Here is a 22,698-nt window from a genome sequence, read left to right on the forward strand (position 1 = left end):
CTCATTGCATAGTCTGTGGAAAATATGTGCGCTTAAACCATTTCCTACCTTACTAAACTCATTTCCAACTTTTCATTGCTTGATCAACATCCAGCAGTGTAAAAACACTTTGTATGAAAATGTATCAAAATCCAGCACAGCCCAAAGGTCACAACCATAATACTTTTTAATGAAGTTAAAACAATCAAACAAATCATCGTTTGCACTTTTTTTCTTTTTCTTCTTCATTTTCTTCAGACTTAACTTGACTTGATAGACAATACACAGAGTTTTGTCAGTCAATTTTGATCTTCTTCCTAAAGTTGATATATATACATGTACAGCAATATTGATGCTTGGTGCAGCAAAAAATACACAAAACTGAATTCAACAGACATATAGACTATTATTTTCAGCTATTAACAGCCTCACATTGGAATTCAGACACAAAAGCCAGAAACATTCAAGCGGAGTGATAAAAAAAACCCAAAACAGCTACTAGTGTTTCTCATAGGCACACAAAGGACAACAAGTATATTTTCCATATGTTATCCATTACATAACAGGCTTAAAAAAAATAAAACTAAGACAGAAAGTAGATTCAAACGTTTTATACTGATTTTAGCACTTATTGCTAAAGGATTTATGTACTTACTGATAAATGAGCTTTTCCTAATACAAAAAATATGACACATATACCGGTTTAAGTCATGTTCAAGTTAATAAACTCACCCTGCAGTATTCATTGATGGGCCTCAGCCTCTTCATTGCCACATCTCTGATATGGCTCCTCCTAAACAGAATTTTTCCTGAAAGAGTCAGAAAAATAGACTTAAAAGAAAAGACAAGTCAAACTCCATCGTTTCATGTTAGCAATATAGCCTGTGTGTGTGAATACATATGTGTCAACCGAGCATATCTAAGAAGAAAGAAAAACAAATAAGTCATGAAAAATAATCATTTTAATAAGTGCTACGCAGATGGATTGTAAGGACACAGCAGCTTTTCCAAAACGTGATTAGCAAATTAGCATCCAGATACAATAAAATTCCATCATTAATAAAACTGACAGCACAATGAGCTGGGCGAGGAGCTGCAGGAATCCCGGCCTTTCCAAGCCATGAATAAATGATTTTAGGAAGGCAAATTATATCTCCATGACACAATTATTGTTATGGCGATGCAGACAAGTTGGGCCGCCATAACAATAACAAGAAATGGCTACAAAAGGGCCCTTTAAAAAAAAAAAAAAAAAAAAAACGCTGTCTAACTTTACAGTATGCAGGAAATTTCAGAGCCTGTTTATAGTTTCTGCTCATTCAGGCTGCAGAAGTTTCAAGAGAAAATTCACAAAGATAGCTTTAATGAAAACTTATAAACTATGCTGAGAGTCAAGAATGAAAGATGATCTCGTAAGCAAAAATGGATACGCTTTAAAACATCGCTAGCATCAAGAACTTGTGGTGTTTTCTCTCCGCGCAGACTAAAGTTGGAATGTATCTCTTGGGAAATTTGCCGAGCTATCAACCATGAACAAAGCCACTGTTTCCTCAACCCCAGGGATATAAATTACAGTGTTTTTTTCTTTGTCTTTTTCTTGAGAATGTTGAGATAAGTTTAACCCACTTAGATCTGAGGTGCCCTCCAACCACAGAAACTGCAAAACCCCATAAATTTCATTAAGTCCCCATGGGTTAAAGGAGGAATGTATGACCATGTGTGGACTGCTGACTCTCACAGATAGATGCAGATGTTGCAAATTTAACGCAATAACCACAACCACCAGCACCATTTCACTTCCAAAGACCCTCCCCTTTGTATTCTATCCATCCATCCATCTCTGCGCTTTCTGCAAACTATGCATTGACTCAGGTGGTTGATAAAAAAAACAACAAAAAAAATGGATAACTATAGAAAGCATGGCCGTGACCACAAGACACTGCAGCACTTTCCCAGCTGAATACTTACATCAGAATAATTAAGCATTACAAGTGTTTGGAAATGACCGCTTTAAGCTTGCAACTAAAGAGCAACTCTGTTCCTAGAGGATGGGAGTTGCCCAACCCTCCTCTAGAGGAAAATGTGCATTTTCATAAACTTTCATGGCAGCAAATATGAGTATGGGTTTAAAATAAATTTTAGGAATAAATTCTTTATACATTTCTACAATATAAAATAAGGACAGTATATGAACCATTACTTCGAGGGATAACATGTTATCTAAACATCTAAATGTGAATTATAGCCAAAGCTCAGACCCAAACCTTTTTTAAAAAATCTTTAAAAAATTACATATAAAAGAAACATGATCAGCTATGCATCTGAAAAAAGCAACACACAATGTATCGGGCATGTTGTGAGGAATTAGGAATATGTTCAGCTCTAATTTTAACCCAAGCCTGAGTCACTGTACAGATATTTATACATCACGTCTCTATTTCATTCCACCACAAAGGCGGCATGTCAGAGCTGGTCAATCTGATGTAATGCCATGAAATGTGGGGGAACTATCTGAGGTCCAGTGGAGTGAATCCAAACATGCTATCTGTCATGAGTAATGGAGAAGAGAACAGGGGGAAGGACTCAAAAACAGGCTAGGAGGTAGGAGTAGCTAAGATTTATAAAAGAAATAAAAAGTCACTGTAACCAGTAAGACAAGAAAGGTCTTGGACCAAAAACTCTTAATGTACTAAGACACAAAGTAAAGCTAGAAAAGCAAAGACAAACACAGACAAGTAAGAGGACTACCTAGCAGGAAGCCAAAAAAACCAAGGATTACTTTTACAGAAGGAGCTAACTAAATAACCAGCAGCAGAGGAGTCACTGTAGGATGGTTAACAGGAAGTAAACTCAACAGAATTGTCTGTTTGACCTTAAAGATAACCTGAAGTTAAAACCTGAGAACAGGCTGAAGAAACAGACACAAACACACACACATTTGTGCAAGCCAGGCAGTCAGTATAGAACCAACCAATCAAGACTAGACAACAGAGATGAAGTACGTAGAAAATAACAAAAGACATTATGGATATGAGCAACATCTTGCCAGAGCTGAAAGAACAAACTGTCTGGACAACTTTCATAGCCGAAGACATTTGAAAGTCAAGCCTCAGATTCCTCCTTCTCCTCCTCCATTTTTCCTCTTTTTCTCCTCTCATCACTTCTTAAACAGAAAGCAGTCTTGAAGGCTTTCCAAAGCTCTTTGGGGTCAGGAGAGTGGCATTGACTCAACACTGCCCACTTTGTATGCACGGCAGCTCACAGATGCGGCCGGTGAAAAGAGCTTGTTTGGGGGGAGGGAGAGAGAGAGGGAAGGAGGGACGAAAAAGCCACTGCCTTGGAGCCACAGCTGAGGCAGGCTAGACTTTATGGCAAATCGCCGAGCCAGCAGACTGACAGAGATGGCAGCACAGAGAGGGTCGCTGTTACTCACCTCACACACAAAGCTGCACTCACAACTAACCTTTCAATCACTGGACTCGCCACCATATTCTGCCTCTTCAGAGGGATTCCAAGTGTCTGAGACAAAGCTGTTTCTGGTGGAGGACGGGAAAGAACCGGCTACTGTTTTGGAACTTGACAATCCAAACCTTTATTTTATCACCATAAAGTTGGAGTTTGGTCAATAACTTGTAAGTTTAGGTTCCAAATCTTGAGGCAAGCCTTAAAAGTTAACATTATAAATAATAGAAATAGGACAAGTGTAACAATTCATCAGAAGTGTTGGCCTGAGATTTAATTATACAAAAGTGGGAAGATGAGCTCAGATTTATTGTTTGATTGGATTTCCATTTGGGCTCGTGTCAAAATGAGCTGCTCAAAAGGAGGAAGACACTTTTGTCTCGGACTGGTACACCACATTCAAGTACATCAAGAAACTGAAATATTTTTCCCAAGCAGAGAAAAGAAGAATGTGCTGTTTAAGCAATGAGGTCATCACTTTGCTGCCCTTCATCGAGTACTGTCAGGGAAACGGGGTTGTTAAGCTCTACAGAACTTTATTTGACCCAACAGGCAATCTGTGCCGAGCAGAGAGATCTCCTGCCAAACAATAAAAAAAAACAAAAAAACAAAAAAAAAAACAGTTTGTATTGTATTTGAATTTCATGGAGAAAAAGAGGGGAGGCAACCAAAATTACAAAGACATAGTCCAACCCTGGGAGAGTCTAACCTCCTAACCTCAAGGGGCCTTAGAGAAACAGAGTCTATTTCAAAGGTTGATACCCTGGCACAGCTTCACAAATATCTACCAGGGATCAGACAAACTCATCAAACTTATCATCTTATCGAAATCTCCATTTTGAGCCAATCTAAGGAAAAGATAGACGCGAAGCCCTGATTTCCTGTACCGTTACATTCTCAGAAATTTATCATAGGAACTGAAGTATGGAGTAAGAACAAAATGCTGTAAAGTATTTTATGTGCATGACTGGCAGTAAAACGAAAAGAAAAGAAAAAAAAGGGAAATGGGCAAGAATCTTTTACTGTGAACACAAACAGGAAAATAAAACTATTTGCTGATGTGGAGACACTAAAGGAGTAAAAACAACTTGAGGCCTTGAACAAACCAAACCGAGTGAAGAGGGAAAACCACTTCAGGGCTCAGTAAGATTGGGTTCAGTCCAGACTTGCTTTGGAAATGAATGATTTTCTTGGCCGTCAGAGAAACTTAAGGAGTCTGATCTGATGTGGGATCTATATGAGCAACAGTCGCTCTTTAAAAACAAAACATAGCGGCGCAACGTCGAGTCCTACCAGTGTTGCATGAAAGTAACATGACGCCAGATGACAAACATTGACAGATACTTCTATTATTCTCATTTCAAGCTTTACCTTTCATGAAAAAAAGAGATGTTTTTTTTAACGGTACACACTCCCAACACGGCTCCCAACTTCCAGCAGCCTTTCTTCCACGATGCTTTAAGACATTTTCCCTGCTTTAAAAGTACAATTTAAGATATATGCATAGCTAAAATGGATGGAAAATAATAGAAATCGATCAACTTTAAGTTGTGTATCCAAAGAATCGCATAGCTTTCTCTTGGGGCTGGTTGCAGCGTGTGATATAAGTGACATGATGAACTGTAGCGGTGCACCATCAGTGTGTTTTAGCCTGTAGCTGCTCTACTGCGGTCGTACAGGACTTCATGCCGTATTCAAAATGAGTAAAAAAAAAAACGGAATCAAAGACTCTACTACCGAAAAGAAATGTTTCAGTGAATAACAGAAGAAAAGAAAAAAAAGCCCCTTTTAACAGAAAAGAAAAGAAGATAACAGAAATTTCAAAAAGAAAAACACAAATACTTGAATTTCAAGCTAAAAAACAAAGTTGGAAGAAGAAAGCAGTTTATTGTAGGAGAAACCTTGTGGCGGTCTCCACAGTCAGCATGGTGGTTCTGTTTTTCTATCTTTCTTCCCTTCCTCCTACTCAGAGTTTATCAAACATCATACATGGAAGTGTGTGTGCATGCATGTGTGTGTATGTGTGAGTGCACATGGTGCACGCGCTCTCAATGAGTTCCAGACCTGCAATCCTATCCCCCACCCATCCCATGGCCTAGTGGGGGAGACATGGGTGGGGGTGTATGGGTGAGGCTTTTCTTTTGCTCATAAAGGATTACTTTCAGCATTCATGCAAGACTTGGTCAAGTAAACCAAAAGCCCTTACTCTAACCAAAACCTCCCTGTTGCAAAACCTCACTGCAGGAACTGTAGGACGATTCAGACCTGAATGCTAAAGTAACTACATAAAATATCACTTTATGCACTGCAACCTTTAGGATTTTCTTTCCCTAAATACAAAAGAAAATATGCCAAGAGATAATCTTCTAATAGTGTTAGATGAATGTTGAAAGATTTTGCATCGACAAGTTGTTGAAAGAGAGTGCGATGAAGATCAGTTAGAGCAGCTCCAGGTTACAGTGGATTCTCTGTGTGTGGCACACAATGACGGAAAAAGTTCTGGTACCTTCAAGTTCATTCAGAGGTTATCTGTGACTCACTGCTGCACGATGTATGCAAGTGTTTCTGATGGAACAATCAGAGAGAGTCGAAAAAGAAACTCCAATTGTGTGTGTGTGTGTGTGTGTGTTGGGGGGAGTATATTACAATCTTTTGCTATTATCATAATCATCATCAGCAGCAGCAGCACTATATAATTGTAATTACTGATTTATTCAGAAGAGATTGTCAGTCATTTCTGAATTTAGCAAATAATAATTTTAAAAAAAGTTTAAAATACAAAAAAGTGAAGGTATTTATTGAAGTTTTAATCATTATTAAAGTAATTATTCTAGTGTTAAAATGTTGTAGATATGTGTAACAACGGAAACCAGGAAAAAAAACACAGCTTGTTCAATTCTCACCTGGTAGGAACGGAATAATCCTGCGCTTGGGGTCCTTCTGGCCACCCTCCACTGGGAATTTGTCCAGCAATTCCATCTGAAACCCCACACAAAGAGTAGGTTATTGGCACATTAACGTGTTTACATTCACTTATGCACATATACCTCAAATAAACAGGAGGGCAGAAGGTGGTTAGGAAGTGATTTCTACAAATCAGCAGTTCCTACAAGGAGTTTGGCCAATAAGGACAGGCCTGCCAATAATTAGGAATGTACTAAGCAGATGGTATGGTTTTCCCCTCATGTTGCTGAAGCTAAAGGGCTCTTAGCAGCAAGGAACCACTGACACAGTGGAACATTTCAGTTTTCCGTCGTTTAAAAGGCCAAAAGCCAACAGTTCCTTCTTTTTCCTGATCCTCCCTGTTTCATTTGGACTCTTCCTTTATCGTTTCTCTTAAGTCATTCGGTGTGAAAACAAAGTCTTTTTGTGCATAAATAATTTTGATAAGTGTGCATGTGTGTGTCCTAGACAAAGCAGAGGCTGGTAAATCCACATGGCCTCGTTGACCCATGAAGTCTTGTTCACCTCCCCTGATGATCATTTCTGAAAGTGGCTCTCCAGTATTTTCACTAATAATAATTTTAAAAAAAGACATAATTTTGTTATAAATTATAGAAGAAAGAGTCAAATAGTTCCAAATGATTAAAAACGAAAGTATGCAGATTACCAGTGAATAAAGAATACAAAGAACTTCCATGACCCATTCTTACTTCATTTAACTGGCATTCTTACAAACAACAAAAATATTTGCCAAAGATTTAATCATGTCGTCTTCAAATTTCTGAGGTTCTTTGTCCAAACCAAGGCCCCATTAAAGGAGTCACTGCTTAGCATCAGGTCTTAGTGGGATTGACCTACTAAGACCTAATGTCACATACAAGTGTATCTCTGTTTACGTTAGTGTGCCTCAGGTCCCAGCAGGTTAAGTGGGACTGCTGATGCTGCCAAAGCTGGCCTACTACAAAAGTAGTTTAACATTTAATGAGTTTAATGCAGTTTCTGAGAATGTCCTCTCCAAAGTTAACTTGATAAAATGATTTATCTTTGAAGGTCGTTGCTCCCCTGAGACATTTGAGGGTCAGAACTAAATATCTCTCCAATGTGAAGCCTTCAAAGGATCTTCTTTCCCTCCACTGTTAAGTACCTCGGAAACTTGAGTGATTTGAGACTCACAGAAAGTATATGGACATCGGTGTTAAACAAAGAACCAAGAGCTCATTTTCAGTCACACATAAAATACAGTGTTTACAGAAATGTAGTCATTTATATTCAAGACATTTTTCCATTTCATTTTTTCAATTCTTTCTCGAGATCCCACAAACATTTTATTCAATGAATGACACTGCGGCCTTTGAAACAGAGTGGCTCTTACCACCCACCATTTGGCAGGTAGTCTGAAACTTTTTTTTACATGAATGCCTCTTTGTCATGACACCAGAAGGTAGCCAGGAACAGTGATCCTTAGCAGAAGATGCATCACATTGTCACAGTACATTACACCACAGATCCACTGAGGTTTTTATGACAACAGCAAAAAAAACAAAAAACAAAGACAGAATGAAAAACCACTTTACTCGGATGTACATTGAAGCAGAAATCATGAGGCATGCCAACTGATTTCACAAAAGACCTTTTTGCAGATATCAAAAATGCTGCTAATACCAGCTAACATCCAGCCTTTAAGTTCAATGGCAGAGTATTAAATGACCATGCCAGATGATAGCATCGGTCAAAGTTTTTTCAGGTATTTATGAGCATCAATGGGAACACCAATATCTTGCTTTTAACCTGCCTGTAAAAGCTAAAAGCTTATTCGTCATCTTGCTTTGTGGAGATCCTACCTGTGGTCCATTTAAATAAGAAAAAAATAAATGTCATTGCTTCATGGTGAAGCAGACAGGCTTGTTTCCTGGGATATAACGGGGGCACAAATAACTCAGCTAAACCTTAGCACAAGTAAGTAACTCTTACTGGAATGTCTGGTATTGTGAGTTCCTCAGTTATCTGAAACAACAGCCTTTGTCTGAAGACATATTAATAAAATACAATAAAGCATGTGGGTGCAATGACAAACACAGTATTGTAAAGGCTGCTGACCTAATGGCAGCTTTCCCAGATACAAAAGCCTTATTCAAAATTTTTACAATTCATTTGGTCACCAAAAATGACAAGTACAATGTTTTAATACATTTTGAAATAAACAAATATGACAAAGTAGCAGATTAAATGTCTAATTATATTTGAACAGTTACAGGAAAGGAAGCACATGGAAAAACAGAAAGAACTGGTGAAAGCAACAGTAAAACTGCAACTGACACAAATATTGAAGCAAAAACATGCAAAAAAGAAAAAAGTTTTTTCAGCAGATGAATTCTTTCGCCTTATAGCTGCTATCAAATAAAAGTTGTTTTTTTTTTTTTTTTTTTTTTTTTTTTTAACTCCAAATAATAATAAAAAAAATCTTCACATAAAAAACAGTGAGCACATGATGCATTAACATTAAAGATATGGTAGCTCATCACAGTGACCCCTAGCGTCTTTACTGTAAGACATACAGTATGTATTCAATGACAACAAAACATTACTTTCATAACTGACAGATTAGCATTTGGGCATGAATTTAAGACGATACAACAGAAGGGCTGGGCGATATGTTGGTATATATAGTTTGGACGATAGAAAATGTCTATCGTTTCATATGAGGCTCTGTCGTTTACGCCATGATAAGGTGCTTTACTGCAGTATTTTACGTCAAGATGCGCTTTACGGCATGCACGCTGCAATCTATAAACAAACATGGAGAAGGACGGTACCAGACGCGTTTCAGAACAGGATAATTCACTAAAAGATGACCAGCCAACCAAAACTGATAAGCTTGTTCATAAAAGAGGTGAAATTTCTTTCACATGGATGCGGTTTGGACATAAAAAGACCGACATGAAACCGAGTCCCAACAACGGACTCGGACACAGCGACCGGTAACTCATTTTATCACCTGCACAAGAATCAGGATAAAGAATACAGAATAAAGAATAGAGTCAACGAGCAAAAGCAGCGTCAAGTTGTGGCGAAAGCTCATAATAAACTCCAGACGCAAACGGTGCAACAGGCTTTTACCCGTAAAACATCATACAGCCATAGCTCCTTCAGATGGAAGGAGATCACTGCTGCCGTTGTCTGACAAACAACTGATGACTGACACAAAATTACGCAAAAAATGTTATATCGTTATGTATATCGTTATGGGGATATAAAATTAACTATATCGGGATATGAGATTTTGGTCATATCGCCCAGCCCGATACAACAGCAATAAACTGATTTTATATTTGCTCCAATGGGCAACCCAATTTAGCCAGAGCCCCTTGTCCAAGAAAAAAAAAAAAAGAAAGAATGTGAAAATGGATCTTCTAGACAAGCAACACAGTTTAGGCTTCTCTCAGCCTCTGCTTAAGATGCAACAGAAGGAATTCAGAAAAAAGAGAGGGGAAAAACACTTAACTAGCATCAATTTACTTAATAGGCCAATACTTTGCCAATGACACAGTACCACCTTAAGAAGGGCAATATAAACACAGAGACAGCCAGGCAGACAGAGACAGAGACAAACAAAGAAGATCCAATACCCCACACATTGTAATTGTTCACATGTGTCTGACTGGGAGTGGAGGCACTCCCCAGTCTCTGTGTCTACTTTAAACCTTGCATCTACTCTGTAATCAGAGCCACTTCAACAAGAAAACACCATTGGAGAGATAGAAGTCATCTCTTCAAAACGCCACTTACATCATGCTTTCAATGTTAAATATTCATGCTCTACAGGGAGGGGGTTCACAAGCTGAGGGTTCACTTTTACTTGCTTGTGGATGTGCACATTACCAACTGTAAGCATCATGGATCAGCTGACTATAGCGTCTACCCGCATGAGCTCCACTTTGTGGAGAAACTCTGTTCTATTAATTCAGTTTTTATCTACAGAAAGAGGGAGTCTGCACATGTGCAAATCAAATCAAGTGCTGAGGTTGCAACAGATCAGTTAGTAATCAAATGTCCCCACAGATCCTCGTGCGTATCATCTGATGTCACAGGTGTCCTAGGAAACCCTTGCGTGCAGGATGATGAGCAAAGTAGAGCACCGCCGCTACATGAAAGCAGAACACGGCTCAATAACTTATCGAAATAAAAACCAGTGTGTGATTCCAGGGCTCCCTCATTCACCACAGCCTGAGGAGACATGTTCATGGTCTGAACAATACTTGGACAACCAGATTCTCTTCAATAAAAGAAAACCAATCTGCAAAGTTTCATCGCAATCTTGGCTCTAAGCTATTCTAAAATTCAACCTTGGTTCATCTCAGTTACAGCGCGAGTCCATCAATCAGTATCCCAGAAAGCAGCATTGCTAGTCTGTTGGCAGGCTCACATTGCTGTACACTTTTAAATCTGTTTTTTCTTGTCAATCTATTGAGTGAGTGACATAATTGTCAGGGGGACAATAATAATAGCTAAACTGTGGACGCTCAAGTAGACGGCCTGAGGTCAGCCACAAACAAACACCATACGCAGTTCCCATTACATATTTGGCTTTGTGTGATCCTACACCATGTTGCTTGATAAGAAAAGGGAATATAATATACCTAATGTACAGAAAGGTGAGTAACTTTCCACTTTTAGAGGTTAACTGACTTAATAGCACTATACTAAAGCTTCATGAAGCTACCAGAAGGAAGCACATTATTACGGCTTGGCGAAATGGTAAGAAGGGGCAAAGTCATTGCCACCTTTCCAAAGTTCTGTGCGTGGAAACTATGCAACAGCTGTGCGACTATAAATAAGCAAAAATAAAAAAGGTGGGGTTTTTTGCCCTGCAGTTGGCAGACAGAGACTTTAGGCGTCAGATACAGTAAAACTGTATCTGATGCCTAAAGTGAATGAGAATGCTGTAAGTCTAAGCTTGTGAAACTGAGTGGGATAGATGTGCAGAATGGAAACTGTTGTGGTTGCCATGGAAATAAAAGTAGAAAAACAGTATGATGAACCTGTGATGAACATTATTCCATACTGAAAGTGAGAGAGAGAATAGAAAAAGCACCACTGCTCATATCAAGTTCGTTTTCTCAGAGCAAAACTCCTTTCTAAAATTCCGAGGAAAGGACTTGTGTATAAACTCTTCAATTGTCGTCAGCCCAAACATTTGGTGTGAAAGAGAGTTTCTCTGAAGTAAATGTTGTCGAGAGACTAAGTGCTCTTTGAACAAATAGAGACATTAAGTGTTAATATTACAAGGCTGCCATTAAACTTGCCATCTGATCTGTTTAACAACAGTTTCCAAACATTTGCTTTTCCCACCCTGAACTTCAGACCTCAGAGGAAATACAGTAGACACAAGGCTGAAATTACCATGATGTGTTTTGTGAAGTCTCTTTAGTTCCTGGTTTCCTGTTTTATTTTGGAATTTGTTCCTGTTTTGCCTTTGTCTGTGTTCATTAGTTCACCTGGGTGCATTTGTTTCGCCTGTGTCTTGTTGTGTTCTGTGTATTTATACCCTCAGTTTTTGTCTTGACTTTGCTGGTTCATTGTGCTTTTGTTTGCTTTTCAGTGATAGTTTTGCCTTCCGTTTGTTTTTTGGACATTAAAACGGCTTGATTCTGCATTCCTGCCTTTCGTTCTGCATTTGGGTCCACACCACCACCATTACCTCCTCATAACAGAAAATATAATAGTTCCTATACAAACAGCCCTGGATCACCGTCAGGGTATGCTGATCAAATTACAGCTAGTGATTTCATTAGGGCTTTAATTTAACAAGAATATAGATAAACTGTTATGGACCTTACTACTTTGCTCCATTCCTAGACCATCCTCTGACCAGCTAACCATGCAGGCTAAACGCATAATGGAATTTCTAATGAGACTTAATTAATAATTTTGTTTAAAAGTCCTACAGTACAGACAAATGGTACACAATTAATTATACATTTACCACCAAACTAGACATTAATTGCTACTGAAGCCTGAAGTGAAGAAAAGTGGCTGAACACAGGTAGTGTAAACAGTCACAAGAAAAGCACATGTTGTTGATGCTTGTCTTGTGTATCAGCTGCTTTAAGCCAGCTGTGAGGGAGGATGTGGTCAGTGACACATCCTGTCTGGCTCTAACACGCTTGGCATAACCAGAGAGAAATTCAGACCGAGGGAGGAAATAAAAAATAGAAGAGACACATGACAAGAAATTAAGTGTAGGTTTACAGGAACAGTTGAATGATTCAATGTTTTACATTACCATGACGGTCAGAGAGACCTGATGATGTCAAGTTACCTTCTTCCTAATAATAGCCAGGAGTTGAACTGTTCCATTTAAAAAAAGAACTCATGAACGTCATTTTCAAGAGTTTAGAAGTCACACTGGTACAAAACGCAGCCTCTTTATCTTTGTGACTTCAAACCAGCCTATCAAGATTAAGAATATATCACTGCCAAACCTAACGGGAGATAAGAAACTTATTTTTAATCTCTCCACTGAGGTTTATCTTTTGTGCACCTCACCACTAAGAGTCCACCCGAATGCTCCCAAAACAGCAGGAAGCAGATGAGCAACACAGAAGAGGTGAGCAACAGAAGGGAAATGTCCTGGCTGCAAATAGCCGAAAAACCCATTTGATTCCAGGAAAGTAACAGTGATGAGAATACGATGGAAATATGGTGCAAATTAAAGTCACAGAAATTGACTAAAAATAAAACAGGAACTGTTTTCTGTCATCATTTGTGATTGTGATGAAAGGTGCTGTTCAACCAATTTTAATAGTAACATTTTTGAACAATATTTTTTTCTGTGCATAAGAGAGGTAGGTATGTTTCATAAAATATAAACAACAGGAGGGTTGGACATGAAGCTAGAAATTTCACACAGCAGTCCTTTGGTTTAATTTGATATTCTGACATTCAACAATAGAGGACAAAAGTGATTTATGCAATGTGGGTCTAAAGGTATTTAAAATCTGCTGCTTTAAAGTGATAACCTATTTCAATGGCAAAAAAAATAAAAATAAAAAATAAAAAACCAACAGAACAGAGTTTATTCATAGTACTAAACATATTTAGAGTGGTTTTGACTCAATGTTTGTTTATCCCACAACATTATTCCTCTCACCTACAATGTCCATTACATTACACGCATATGGCCAATTATGCAAATTAGGCGATGACATCATTCAGCAATTTCTAGCGATTTTTAGAACAGCCAATAGCTACTTTCTTTACTTTGGACCAGCAAAGTGACCCAAAAGACACACTTTGGCAGAGTTACTTCATTTTGTTGTTTGTTTTTTGTAGTTTTTTTTTTTTAACTTTTGGTTTGTTTTTAGTCAAAGTAAAACATGAACATATGTTGGCAAAACATAACTTTTTAAACTACTTACTGGACAGACAGTTTAAACTGGACATTAACAATCTAAATGGACCAAACAGAGACAATAGAAATTACGTTAGTTTACATCTAGGGCTGGGCGATATGACCTTTTAGTAATATCCCGATATTTTTATGCCATGTCACGATATACGATATATATCTCAATATTTACCTTAGCCTTGAATTAATGCTTTGGTGCATACAATCACATCAGTAAGATGATTTTGTGTCTCCATTAAAACATAATTGCTCATACTGCATTAAGATATGCTGATTTTAAATATTCATGCCAAAAGGATGAAATTGTAACGATCAAAACCACATTCATTGAACAGTTAAAGCAGTGGCAGAGACATGTCATTTTAAAACAAAATAAAGTGCCTTTGCATGATGTAATAAATGCAACGTATGAAAATACGTGCTCTAGGGGGGGACTTTTCAAATGATGAACTATTATAAGGCTTTGCTTTATGGATACGTTTTTGAGTTGTCATGTATTTTTTTTAATCGCAGAGTTTAGCGTAGAAATCAGTCTTATAATACAGGCAGAATGTCCTCGTATCGTCTCCAATTAACGGCTTCAGCCAGTTTTTAATTCAGGATTTGATTCCCACTCCTTTCTGTACTTTCTAAAGACATGACGAGCTAGATAAATATGCTTGTGTCACACACACAGTGGATGAGGTGAGTAAGTGACAGGTTGTGAATGTCATCAAATATAATTAATTATTTTTGCGGGACGTGAAAAACTTTGCAATTTACGTCCCACTCTGTAATCCAGAGCGGGATCAGTGGCGGATTTGGCTGTTCATTGTGACTGTAGGTCGTGCAGGTGTCCTCTCTGCTCTTCTGACTGGCTGCAGCCGGAGCGACTGAGTGCTTTAGGACGGGGAGACACTCTCGTTCGTGACAATAACTTTACAATATGCGCTTTAAAGTCAGTCGCCAAAACACCAGGAAAGTCTCCAATAACTCCTGTAAAAGTTGCTAGATTTGTCGCTAGTCGCTTTTCACAAAAAGTCGCAAAATTTAGCAAGAAAGTGGCTACACGCTGCCTCTCATGACGTAGCACGTAGCTCACGTTATGTACGTAACTAGGTGTGCTTGCTTTAACAGGATACTCGAATATGACAAATATAGGCATTTTCTATATTTACACAGGGGACTAGCAACGATATATCGAGTATATTCGATATATCGCCCAGCCCTATTTACATCCCACTCTGTACATACACTATTCATTTTGACTGTTCACGCGGACTTGTGCAGGTGTCTTCGGTCAGAGGAGCAGAGACTGGCGGCCTGTGAGTGCTTTATGACGGGGAGAGGCTCCCGCTGCTCGTTTGTGACAGTAACTGCTAAATAATATGTGCTTTCAAGTGAGTCGCCAAAACACCTGAAATGTCTCCAATAATTCCAGCAAAAGATTGTATACAAGTATGAATCAAGATTGCAATTTTTTAACGATTAAATGTGCAGCACTACATCAAATGCTCTTCATTACAGACCAATCAGGCACAGGTCTGCACACTCTGAGTGCTTTTACTTTGAGAAAATCTTCAATACTTAGCCTAATACTTTTAATTTACGAATTTAGAAATAGTTTAGTGAAACAAAACATTTAACATTTTCATGGTATTTTCTGCAGTCTGGCAGACTGGCAACCATTCATGGACGCCATCGCTGTCCAATAACTTTTTTAGGGGTGCCTTACTTGTATTCTAGTATGCATTTGTTGACTTTAAACATCATGGAGGACAATTTGAAGCTACACATCGCAGCACAGGTATGAGAACAATTTGGTGTAGAGAACCAATTATTTAGAAGCAGTAAATCTGACGGATTTGCAGCAAAAAAGTGCCGACAGAGTTGCTATAAGGGCAATAATCAGATTTTTCATTTCAGCCTGTTTGCTGAACTTGAAATATATATATATTTTTAAAAGGTATTGCAGGATGCTCTCTGGAACTGCCTAAAGTGTTGCCAAAGCTTTCAACCAGATGAGCAAATAAAACTGTGGCTTTATGCGATGGCTCACTGTGACTGATAATGCAGCACAGCATCCAGCTCAAGAAAAGCATCTATGTAACGTGGTTGGAAAAAGACACTGGTTTACAAAGCTCAAAATGAAAACAAAGGTATTTCATATCCATGCATTACCTGTCTTTGCCCATAAAATGAAAATATGAGATAAAAAGCTAATGTGTATTTTACAGCTTAGTTCCATTATAATTACATAAAAAATAAAGACACTGAAGGTTTACAGAATTCTGACAGCCTGTCCAATCAGCTGGCTGGAGAGGTCTTGCCATCCATTAGATGCTATAAATATAAGACAAATCCAATGTGATGTGAGCAGACTTATAAGTGTTTTATAAGCAACCTTTACAGGCTTAAACTAATAAAATTAGTAAGGAAATACTTGAAAGCCTCAGAAAGCTTTGGTGAGGCGTTCCAGTTCTGCATTTCACTGCTCGTGCTTGAACCGTTGTCCATCAATTAATACGAATTTAATTTAATTTCGTCTGGCTGTATGCGTTGCTTAAACTGCCTACATGCTCATTAAATGCAATCGCCTAACTAGGTTTGCTGGAGTCCATGCTCTCTGAGCTCAGATGTGGCCAACCTCCCCCCCACCCACTCACATCCATTACCTTGGAAGGAGGAAAAGATACTGCGATACTAATGAGATTTCCTCCATGTGCAACACACACCAGCAGCCTGACGTTAATGGATGAGTCAGACATTTCTGCGGTCATCCAGTGCGGTTTCCTCATTCATCCCTGTCCGCTGTTGACTTCAGTGGGACATTTTCCGACTCTTCTCACATGACAGAATTACCAGTGTTGTATGGGTGGAGCAGGAAGAGGCAGCCAACAAATACTTAGTCCAAAAACGAAGATTCTGGTGTGACGAAGACAATCCTTCCATCACTTAACTGGTTGATGCTCATCTTTTCTGATGGGTAAAGCTGGGGCGGCACAAGACTTATGGGCCCCACTTCACATGCAACACATCCAACACATGACGCGGACATGCGCACTCACCTGGAGGTCAAAGAACTTGCTGTAGCGCCTGTAAATGATTTCTGTGCTGCCATCACTCCAGGACACCTTGATGATGTAAACCTAGCAAAGCAAAAGACAGAAACAATTGAAACATGGAAACTTACAAAGACAGCATTTGTAGTTCAACACCTGAAAACCCAAAAGCCGCTAGGGGCTTCACTCCTGACTCAGAGTTGTATTCCGTGGAAGTGCTGTGAACCTTATGAAGCCGGACGAGGAAAGACAGACGGATTGCTTCCTAAGCCGGAAACCGGCATCAGTCAGCGTTACGATCCGTTCACATGAAAGCAGCTAGGACAAGTTATTATTTCACTTCCTCCCATTATTTCACTTCCTGGGGCATTTGAATCACTTCCTCCCAAAAGGTGGATTATTATCCTGCATGGATGCAGCAGACTGACTCAAATGGCTCCATGAGGAATACTTCCATTTTGCAGAAGAGGAAAAACAAAGAAACACTGACAGCAGCTGGTGTTATCTAGACACAAGGGTGGCATTAAGATAAGGAAGATACATATCAGAGATGTTCCAAGTGAAAGTTCACCATGTTAATGCAAGAAAAAAAACAAACAAAAAAAACAAGATCACGACAACTTTAACTTAATCACAGGGGTCTGGAGGCAACAGTCACAGTGTTTCAGTCTGTTCTCAGAGAAGACGAACTGGGAGGAGATTGGAAACTCCCTGGTGGCTCACTGTGTCTGGCTGACTGCTGCTGGCCTCACTCCCAGACCTTCTCAGCCTGATATGGCCATGGATGGGTCGAAATGAGGGGCTCCTCAGTAGGGCTGCTCGATTATGACAAAAATTATAATCACGATTATTTTGACTGAAATTGAGATCTCGATTATTTAACACAATTATCCAGTATTGATAAACAACGCTGCGCGTTGTGGTGTTCTCGACTGTTGAGAGGAGATAAATAACATTGGTAACATTCGTGATGTTATCTAAGACACAAGTAAGAAGCACTGAACAGTCTTATTGAGGTGGGCAGGAATGATTTCCTGTAAAGTCCGTGTGACAGCGAAGCTGTCATAACGTCATAGTATAACCAACTGTCATAACCGTCTAATGCACGGTTCCGAGTTTTTTAATCGCTTGTACTGCTTATTTAATAACTATTTTATGTTGGCCTCGATGTACGTTTTATGCCAAACAAACACTGTCAGGCTACAGCGCATTTTTCTCATTCACCTGTTAAAAGACAGCTGATCTGAACCAGCTGATTAACGTGTTGCCATGGTAGCGCCCCGTAACGGAGGGATGTTACAGTGTTTAACTCGCCAAACTATGTATACGAAAATAATGCAGCCAGTTCTCACTAACAATGGTATAAACTATGTTGTAGTGAACTTCCACAACCTACTGCAGTTATTCTACATGGACCTGCAGCCGGAGCCGACTGAGACTGGCCGCCTGGGAGTGTTTTAGGATGGGAGAGACTCCTGGTGCTCATTCGTTACAGTAACGACAGAACAATATGTGCCTTCAAGTCAGTCGCCAAAACACCAGAAAAGTCTCCAATAACTCCAGTAAAAGTTTGTTGCTAGTCGCTTTTACCAAAAAGTCACCAGATTTAGCGAGAAACTCACTAAGTTGGCAACAGTGTCTGAATGAAACCAAAGCGGCTGTGGGAGGAGTTTACAGCACAGCGCTGCAATGGCAAAGACGCTCGGCTGGCAGCTGAAGACAGCAGGAGAGGAAACTGCAAAGAGAAAAATAATTGCACCCTTTTAGTTTTACGATTGTTGAAAACCCAGATCGTAATTGAGATTAAAATCCGATTAATCGCTCAGCCCTATTCTTCAGGCAGGCAGAGTGTCTTGAGACATGAAGGAGTTATAACTTAGGTGTGTGTGTGTGTGTGTGTGTGTGTGAAAGGAATAGGGGACAAACTGTAATATGAGGTAATCAGGAAAGCAAACAGACAGATGGAGAAGGCACGGAGCCACGAACACTCTGCGTCCTTGACCTCCGACGCTCACAGCAGTACAAGGTCTGCTTGGCCCAGCCTGGCTTTCATTTTCACACACACATCATATGGATGCACACCAACATGTTGGTTTGAACCCACATGAGGACACACACTGCGAACACACATGTAACACAAACACCTGCTAAGGCCTTGGCTGTGGTTCTCGTAGTTGGACTTCCTGCTCCTATGATGTCATACAGTACGTGTTACTTTACAGGCCAATGACTGTGTGTGCAATAACTGTGTGTTTTTGCAGGAAGAACACACACACACAAATTTAGATGCTCTCACAGCAAACTTCGAGACAAAACTGAAAGAAGCTCCTTTCTTTATGATCACCAGAAAAGACAGAGATGATTTGTCTTTTTCTTGTCTCGTTATTCTCGTCTCCCACACGGGCTCTGCAGTGTCAAAGGAAAAATGTCCCCCGTGTCCTCCATGTACTCACACATAGACACAATAACAGCTATGCAAGTGCAACACAAATCCTCTATTTTTCTAAATATAAAGCACATTATTAATTTTTTTTCTGATTCTATCAGATGCTCAAATAATCATGAAAAATACAGTAACGGACACTGTATAATTGTTTTATAGAGGTCATAAAGCTACAAATGCTGCAGGACATATAGCAATGTTTGGTCCTACTCCACTGCTGTCCCTGTGATGACCATAGTAAATCTGTTAGTTACACTTCCTGGTCAAACCATGCCTGAAGGTATGTTTTGCTCAGCTAATTGGATGATCCGATGCATGGCAAAGCTTGATATGCACATCGGGATTAATCTTGATAGACAGCAGACTCAGTGACTTGCCTGTGGAGCTTTTTAAAAGTCTTTCCTTATGAGGCACACAAGATAAAGAGATGTAAACAAAGAAGGCATTGGGATTTTGTTCAGATTCCTTCTCTGTCGGTGAGGCTGTACAATGCTTATATTCACACAGTATACACATGTGATACTGGGAGTGAAAATGTTCAAATAGTGTGAGGGTCATGGGTCACGTGAGCCTGAATTATTTAATGCAAAATAGAAGAATCTTTACATTTTTTTAAAGTCTAGACATCCCTGTTTTATTTTCATCTTCTACACAATCAGTGTAGATCTATGGAAAGGCAGACAGAATGGGCATCTAATTACAAAAACAGATTTATTATCTATTAGTTTATACTTTTGTGATGAAATCGAAACCCATCTCCACAGTCCAAGTATGGCTCGTGATTATTAGTAATCCAGCAGTGAAAAACTCTTTCTCCATGTGGGACAGGCTTGGTAAACTGTAACTTGACACTCTCTTTGTTTTTACTTTTCCCAGCAGGAAAAGGAGCAGAACTGCAGAAGAAACTCGTCCTGCTGCACAGCGCTGTGGTGTTTAATGAAAAGGGGATCTTACGTAGTGTTTGTTCGGATTCCTTCTCTTCTGGACATCTTGCACTGTTACTTCTTGCATGGTACGCCGTGGCATGATGTCCTCTTCTTTACGTGTCCGCTACGACGAAAGGCAGAATTCCCTGTTGGGTTTTTTTTTTTTTCCGAGAGATCACACCCGATTGGAAAAGTTTTCACTGCGACGCTCCTTTGTCATCCGCGCAGCTGAGATCCGTGATCTGTGACTGTAAAGCCCTTTTCTTTAGAGCTACCACGTCAAATTTCCGAGCCAACATTCAACCACCGCAGATAAAATAAATTGACGGTCTATCTGTCCCTGTTTCCCTCCTCTCCTGCGCCTTGTTCCGACCCGCTGACGGCTCCAACCAAACTCCCAGCCTATCCTAGCTCGCCCACTCCCATTTCAGCAGCTGAAACGCTCCATGGACCAACCCTCCAGCCGGCGTCACAGCTCACCACCACCAGCTGCTGCCTTGCTGGGCGAGCAGCACTCCAGAGTTAGCATGGTGGTTGGGACCCCGCGTGCACGGGTTAATAACTCAGCTTGTTGTAGAGAACAACAACTGAGGGCAAAAACATAAACAAGATACATAGTTTATATTTACCAGTTTATATATATATATATATATATATATATATATATATATATATATATATATATATATATATATATATATATATATATATAAACAAAATTTAAAAGCTAATTTGCTAGTTAGCTAAAGGATAGCAATAAGCAGTTTAGCCATTACATTTAACTTTTACTCTCAATTTTATTTGAAAAAGAAGTCTTTCATATAAGTTAACTTGTGAATTCAGTGAGGTGTCAGCTGTATTAACTTTAATATTTTTGTTGTGCTGCATCAAAATGTTCAATCTAAACCAACATTTGGCAATGCTAATAAACAGTTTTTACTTTAGCTAATAGTTCAGCAAAAGAGAATTTTTGCTCATTTTTCATGTACATTTTGAATCCACACTGTACTCTGTTGCATCATTTTTTAGATTATAATTATTGTGATGATTTTTTTCTATTTAGAATATAACAGGCTAAGAAATACAGTATGTAAATCAAAGTAAAAATGAACTCCCCTCCAATTAAATCCCCCAGAAATTGCCTGTGAACCTCTGAAAAGTTTTTTTTTTTTTTTTTTTTGTTTTTTTTTTTTTTTTTTTACTAATAATATATTGGAAACAAAATATCCTACAGGCTTAGTAAAACAAGACTAAAATGTGAATGCAATACATTGGATGATGTCCTCCATGTGCACATTGCCGATGTCTTGCAGTCTTCATACATTTTGTTACAAGATAATCAGTGTTTACATATCAGAGTTGCTGCAGTTTGTTGATATAGTTACCCTGGTTATATGTTATATGTTCTGTATTTATGAAGAATGTACATGTTAAGACAACTTTGTTACAAAATAGCTCCATCTTTTGGTGTGCTCTGCTTATTACATTAACACTTTCTATGTGGCAGTTCTGTCTTCAAAAAAAACCCTTCCTAGGGAGTTTTTAGAATCGAAATATTGATTAGTCAATTGGGAAGAAATTAAATATATTGGCATAATAACTTTTTGTCTTTTTTTATTTTAAATGTAAAAAATATCTAATGATAGTTGTGACAAAATGCATGTTAACAGACACATCTTGCTTTTTTTTCCCTGCAGCTGCTTCCAGGAAATAAAAAAAAAAACAAAAAAAAAAAACACTGAACAAAAGCAGAAACGAATGTATTTATTTATTACATCATATAACTATAGAAATTAGGGAAATGTGGGATGTTCGACACTAAAGAAGAAGAAAGAAATGTGTAAGTTTTATCAGTTTTACAAGTGCTATGGTTTGCCAAGTTTATGTACATATAACATTTTCATAATGACAATAATGACTTTAAAAAAAATCTGCAAAAGGCAAGTGTAACTTTGTAGATGACATAGAAAAGCAAAAGGTTAGTGTTGCTATAAAGACTAGAAAGAAAGTTCATATTAATGTTAATGAAAGTGTTAGCTTTGTGAAATAGCCTAAGTGCTTATATTTGCAACTATATGACAAATATAAAAAAAGGTATTAGGAGTGTTTTCACGCACCATTGTTATTTAAATATATATTATTAAAAAAAGCCTCAAAGAAGGAATCGTAATTCACATAATTGATAAAATCAGAAGTCAGATGAAAGGTGAAGGGTCAGATCCATCGCACATGCGCAGCTCCATGTGTGAAGTTATTCCAGCAAAACGCTCTTGCAGAGGTATGACATAGCCTAAAGCTTCTCCCTGAGTAACAGGGCCCAAGAAACGGTAGGGGCGGACGTTGAAGATCTCCACACAGTGAACTGGATGAGACAAAAACAAATATGACATGGTAATGCTTTTAAAGACAAAAGCTGCCAATACTTTTAAACTGGTTAAGTCATCTTCCTATACAGTGATTAAAAATATCTGACATTTGCATGAAACTCCTTTGTTA

General features: G+C 38.7%; 1 protein-coding gene across 1 annotated transcript in view; it reads right to left on the reverse strand.

Annotated features, from left to right (window-relative positions):
* sh3pxd2b (SH3 and PX domains 2B) overlaps positions 1-20,545 on the reverse strand; it is a 40,232-nt gene extending 19,687 nt beyond the window's left edge. The window contains exons 1-4 of the mRNA XM_079247529.1: positions 20,231-20,545; positions 16,840-16,920; positions 6,345-6,420; positions 712-788 (exon numbers count right to left, since the gene is read on the reverse strand). Of these exons, the coding sequence (XP_079103655.1) occupies positions 712-788; positions 6,345-6,420; positions 16,840-16,920; positions 20,231-20,302 (306 nt within the window). The 5' untranslated portion in view covers positions 20,303-20,545. The remainder of the gene's footprint in view (positions 1-711; positions 789-6,344; positions 6,421-16,839; positions 16,921-20,230) is intronic.
* Between the last annotated feature and the right edge of the window lie 2,153 nt (positions 20,546-22,698).

The sequence above is a fragment of the Telmatherina bonti genome (assembly GCF_933228915.1).
Source record: "Telmatherina bonti genome assembly, chromosome: 10".
Taxonomy (NCBI): Eukaryota; Metazoa; Chordata; class Actinopteri; order Atheriniformes; family Telmatherinidae; genus Telmatherina; species Telmatherina bonti.